General features: G+C 34.0%; 1 protein-coding gene across 1 annotated transcript; it reads left to right on the top strand.

Annotated features, from left to right (window-relative positions):
- On the top strand, positions 4529 to 5393 carry LOC110262396 (probable LRR receptor-like serine/threonine-protein kinase At1g51880). Its single transcript, XM_021112271.1, has 2 exons — positions 4529 to 4699; positions 4797 to 5393. The coding sequence occupies exons 1-2, from the start codon at positions 4606 to 4608 to the stop codon at positions 5231 to 5233; spliced, it is 531 nt and encodes a 176-aa protein (XP_020967930.1). The 5' UTR covers positions 4529 to 4605; the 3' UTR covers positions 5234 to 5393.

Here is a 5522-nt window from a genome sequence, read left to right on the forward strand (position 1 = left end):
CGTATATTTATTCATTTAATAAATTTATTAATAAGAAATATATATATTAATTAATATAGTAGAGTAAAAGAATAGATCATTATTTTGGACCAAAAAAATAATGTTTTAAAGAGTTATGATTTTTCCCGGCCCCTACATGCAAGATGCAAGACAAGTACCGAAGCCCATGGTCTCATGGACTAAGTCTGATTGAATAATGCATCAAGAGAATCAATCCTGTACCTGCACCTCATGCAATCACAGCTACGAATTCACATGTAGTGTTATTGAGCAGATAGACGAAGACTTGGTTAGAACAATTATTGAGGGCCTTAACTTTGTAGCTGAAGACTTGACTTAGCTGTGTACTTTATAACAAAAAGACCAAATTGGTATGCATTGTCATTGATTGTTTTTATTGTGCTTCGATGGTTTAAGGAATGATGGGACGGTGACCATCAATAAACCATTACCACACAAAAAATAAATAAAAAATTCTAGGACGGAACAACAGAAGCTGACTTACGGGTCAACTTCAAAAATAACATAATTTGCATATTAGTAATATACAATTTATTTTAATATACAATTTTTTTTAATCCTTCTTAATATTAGTAAGTTAAAATATTTTATATCCCGAAAAATAAATTGCAAGGTAAACGATAATAACAAACAATTAATTTAATTGATATAATTATCCGAATATCAATAAAGTGTACTCCTTACTAAGACTTGCATAATCAACACCAAAAAGGTGCATATCTGAAAGAAAGAAAGATTCCATAATCCTAAGATCTACTTTCTAATATGTCCCTCCAACGCACTCATCGATGTGGCGACGTCTGATGGCAGCTTCCCACCTTGCTCTTGAAGTAGACATATCAAAGCACTCTCCACTGCCTGCATCCTAACCTTCCCAGCTGCTACTTCATCCTTCACTGTCTGTCTTTTTGTCTTCTCGGCTGCTACTTCATCCTCTACTGCCTGTCTTTTTGTCTTCTCGGCTGCTACTTCATCCTCCACTGCCTTCCTTTTTAATTTCTCGGTTGCCAACTCTGCTTGTAGTTCAAGCAGCACCATTTGGGCCTCCTCCCTTTCAAAACCATTGCTCAGCTGATGGAAATTCATACCGAAGACTTGACTAGAAGTCAGCCCCAAACCCATGCCACGCACCCTACCCGAGTGCTCCTTTCCGAGAGCTTGAGCAAGCGAATCATTCTGAGACAACAGTCTAGAGGATTCATCACGTTGCTTAATAGCCTCAATTCTTTCCTACACACATACATAAGCAATTATAAGCATTTATTAGATAGTCGCTAACCGCACATACTTCCAATAAAACTTTAAAAACTAAAACAAACGAGAAACTACTTCCCGATTTTCAACACATTACTTACTCCAATAGCCCGAGCTGCATCATGGACATAGGAGCTATTAGCTCTTTTGTGCGTTAAGAGATACAGCTCTCCTCTACTAACTCTCCTCCCTTGTCGTTCCGACTATACCAATAATGATGACAAAGTGAATAAGTAGAAGAAGAGATGGTCCAAAAACATTTTCAAAAATAGATTACCTCTTCTTCTCCAAGCCTTGCCAAGCTTTTCGATCCGCTAGTGTGAGTGTAAAGCTGCTTTGATCGATTCTTAGCATTTTTCTTACACTTCTCCTGTCATGCCATCAAATTAAGAGTTACTAGACACTAGTTCTGACTAACTCAATGTGACATAAATAGACTTTTTCTGTTATGAAACAAAACTATATTACATGTGTTTCTTCACTATTCCGATAATCGAGAAATAATCTCAAATGGTCCGTAGTAATCCCGGTGGGCGGTTTTCAATATTTTCTTCAAGAGAAAGTTCTGAGTCATAGCAGTGATGGTATAATCTGTTCCTCGTTTTCTTCCAAGCCCTTCCTAGCATTTTGAATATTATATGCTTGATAATTCCTCTACTATCTTCTTCAAAATGGAACATTTCCTGCAATAGTAAAATTAAATTGTCAGTAAGGTTCAAATTATGAGTCTGGAATGTTACGAAAAAAATAACATTTTACCTTTATACATTCATTATAGACCTTGTCCCTGGTGCGAACCTTTCTCCAGTCCCTCTCGCAGATTGAAAATTTGGTGTAGTCAGATTTTAGCAGTCCCATAACGCCACTCAGTAGACCTGCTTCATCCCCAACTGGTTGCAGTGCACTATTAAACCTGAGTACGATCTTTCTTCCGTTAGGTGGCTTCATAGCTTCCTTCACACTCAATTTGACCTGTTTGATTGTGCCATCAGATTCTGTAAAACATATTTATTCTGTGTTAGTTACTACCATTGGAGCCAAGCTGCGATGACATCATAGGAAAATAGCTGAATGAAAAATAAACCTCTTGGACCTCCTCTAAGCCTTGTTTCAGGAAACTCTTCCAACCACTCCAAACTAACTAGAACTCTATCAATGCGACTATACGGCTGACTCCTAAACCATGTGAACATACGATCAGCAAGTGCAAGGTCCAAAAGCTCCATATCCTGAATCCAAGATTTAAACTCAGCTGCAGTCACTGTCAAAGTGGTAGCTGCTTTCCTCTCTTCTACTTGAACAACCTCATTAAAGTCCCCCAAATAACAAAAATGTACTTGACAAAGTCCAGATAAAAAGCTCAGCTCTTCCCACACGACAAGCTTTTCTTCCCTTTGGTGCGCACCATACACTAAACAGAAAGCACACTTAAAATTATTTTTTACCACCACGCCATCCACATACAACCATCTCTCTCCTTTATAACAATTGCTCCTCTGAAAAATCGTTTCATCCCACATCAACAACAGCTCACCGAATGCACTTTTCGACCCCACGTACTCCCATCCTACCACATTATTTTTCCATAGTTGTACTACATCATATTTGGTTACTACCTCTTTCTTTGTCTCTATTAAACCTAACATATTCAACTGAAATTTTCTCCTAAAACTCTTCACCATACTCAATTTTCCAACTTCCCCAAACCCCTAACATTCCAAGAACCAAAAACCATTTTAAACCAATTGTACACATCTTTTTGCGATTTTTCGGTCGAACTTCTTCTTGCCTTTTTCTTCTGTTTAGCTTGCTTTTTCTTCTGCGCAATTGCCTCATTCTATGCTTGGAGTATAGTCATAATATCATCTTCTTCATTATACTAAACTGCTCCAGATTCCACTGCCAACTCCCATGTCTTCCTGTTTTTCTGTATTTCATCATCCCATTTGGTTTCAGAAGATTCAGTCTTAGCTTCGCTGCCTTCAGATATTCTTGCGTCTTCCAAGTCCTCTGCTTCGCTGCCTTCTCTAAACGGATGTACTCTTCTCAGTTCCAAATCATTGGATCCTTGACTTTGGATCGTGACTACCTAGACCTACTCCAACCTGTGTTTTCCCATCCCATTCTTTCTTGTTCTCTCATGAACAGAGTACCTAAAGAGTATCTTGAACAAATATATTTATAAAAATCTAATATAACATTATTGTTTTCAGTTTTTCGAGACAGAAAAAATGATAAATCTTTAAAAGAAACAATTTCTTATTATTATGTTGAGAATTAAAATTAAAAAAATCAAAGTGAAATCTTATAAAATGACACAAGAAATAAATAAAATGGAATTTTAATTGTATTTAATTTGTTCACACATATACTTTACGCGGGGTTGAATCGTTGCTTTTCATTATTGAGGTATCTACGAATATGCTTATCATGTTTTTAATTAATCACCGGTGTTCATGTCCGATCCAGGCAATGCACAGGACATCACACGAACTAAATCATTTGTAATAACACAGAATTATTATGATATTATATTATTATATTTACATGAAAGAAAGAAAGAACGATAATAATATTTGTTAAAAATAGTTTAATTGTTTTTTATGAGAAGTTATGGTTTTTTTTTTTCAAAACGTTATATACAAATATTTCAAATTAAATAGGTTTTTTAATAGAATTTAATTTTGATGCACTTTTAGTATAAAATAGTTTTACACGTACATCTAATTACGTAACAAACTAACGCTATATCAGCTAAAATAATTATATTTTACATTAACCACGTGAATAATCATAAAAAAAATAGATGTAATTGCACGACTGTATTTTATACTTAATATATCAAAATTAAACTTTTTTTTAATATATATTACATGTCAAAAATAATAAATTTACTTGATTAATTTAATTCGCTCTGTTTCTTATAAAAGTAATGACAAACAAATATAATAAAATCAAGAATTTAATGAGCCAATTTATATCTTAAATTACTAGATATTAATTTATATAACTAACTTGGATTCGTCGAGTGGTCAACTCATCACTTGTACGCTTAAATAAGTGTTGAGAATTCAAATTCCGTCTTGTGCATGCAGAATGCAGAAACTCATTGGCTAACCACAAATCTTTAAATGAAAGTGATAAACTAGTACCAAAAAAAAAAGAATATCCTAGGAAGAAATAATAAAAGCTGACTCAGGACTTTTTAATTTTCCCTCTCCTTACGGGTCAACTTTATAATATTACATAATTTGTATATTAAAAATCTTGAGCTTTAGTTAAATAGAAGCACTGAACCCTCGCAATTTGTCACCCCAAAGAAAATAGGATATGCATGCAATGGCAAAGATGATCGCAAATTCTCTTTTTCTATTGCTTGGAGCTCTTTCTTTCATAGCAACGGTCCAAGGCCAGGATCAATCAGGTTCGGTTACTTACTAAAATTTGAAGAGGAGTCATTTTAAGTTTTACAATTTCTTTAATTCAATATATATAGTTTAATTAATGGTTTCGATTATCAGGATTTATTAGCATAGATTGTGGATTACCTGAAAATTCCAATTACACTGAGAAGAACACGGGAATCAATTACATTTCAGATGCTAATTTCATTGATTCTGGTGTGAGTAAAACTGTGTCATCCCAAGATAAGACGACTCATCCACAATATTTTAATTACCTTCGGAGTTTTCCTAATGGAATAAGAAATTGTTACAGAATAAATGTAACAAGTGTTACTAGATATTTAATCAGAGCTAGTTTTTTGTATGGAAACTATGATGGTCTTAATAAGCTTCCAGAGTTTGATCTTTATCTTGGAGTTCAGTTTTGGGACATGGTAAAATTCACAAATTCTTCAGTCAGCATAAACTATGAGATCATCCACACTCTATCGCTGGATTATATCCTATTTGCTTGGTTAACAAAGGCACAGGGACACCATTCATTTCAGTTATAGAAATGAGGATTTTGGGCAATGTCGAGAGGAGTTATGTCACTATAGAGTCATCTACATCATTGGCACGATTCCGAAGGTTGTATTTTAGTTCTATCACCAACTTAACATACAGGTGAGTCCCCTTTTTTTATTAATATATCTGATTGATATTTTGATACCTAATAGTAATAGAGTTTTTCGAAAATGTTTGATGACAAAATAATTAATAATAAGAATTTATTTTATTTAGTATTCATTAATTATTATAATATTAAATAAAATAAATTTACCTTTTTTAATATTTTCCTAA

This window comes from Arachis ipaensis, chromosome B09 (genome assembly GCF_000816755.2).
Source record: "Arachis ipaensis cultivar K30076 chromosome B09, Araip1.1, whole genome shotgun sequence".
Lineage (NCBI taxonomy): Eukaryota > Viridiplantae > Streptophyta > Magnoliopsida > Fabales > Fabaceae > Arachis > Arachis ipaensis.

Bases quoted from the DNA above. Each gene is read 5' to 3' on its own strand.
- LOC110262396 (XM_021112271.1), top strand. From the start codon at position 4,606: ATGCATGCAATGGCAAAGATGATCGCAAATTCTCTTTTTCTATTGCTT. The intron at 4,700-4,796 runs GTTCGGTTACTT...TTCGATTATCAG, and splicing joins CCAAGGCCAGGATCAATCAG to GATTTATTAGCATAGATTGT.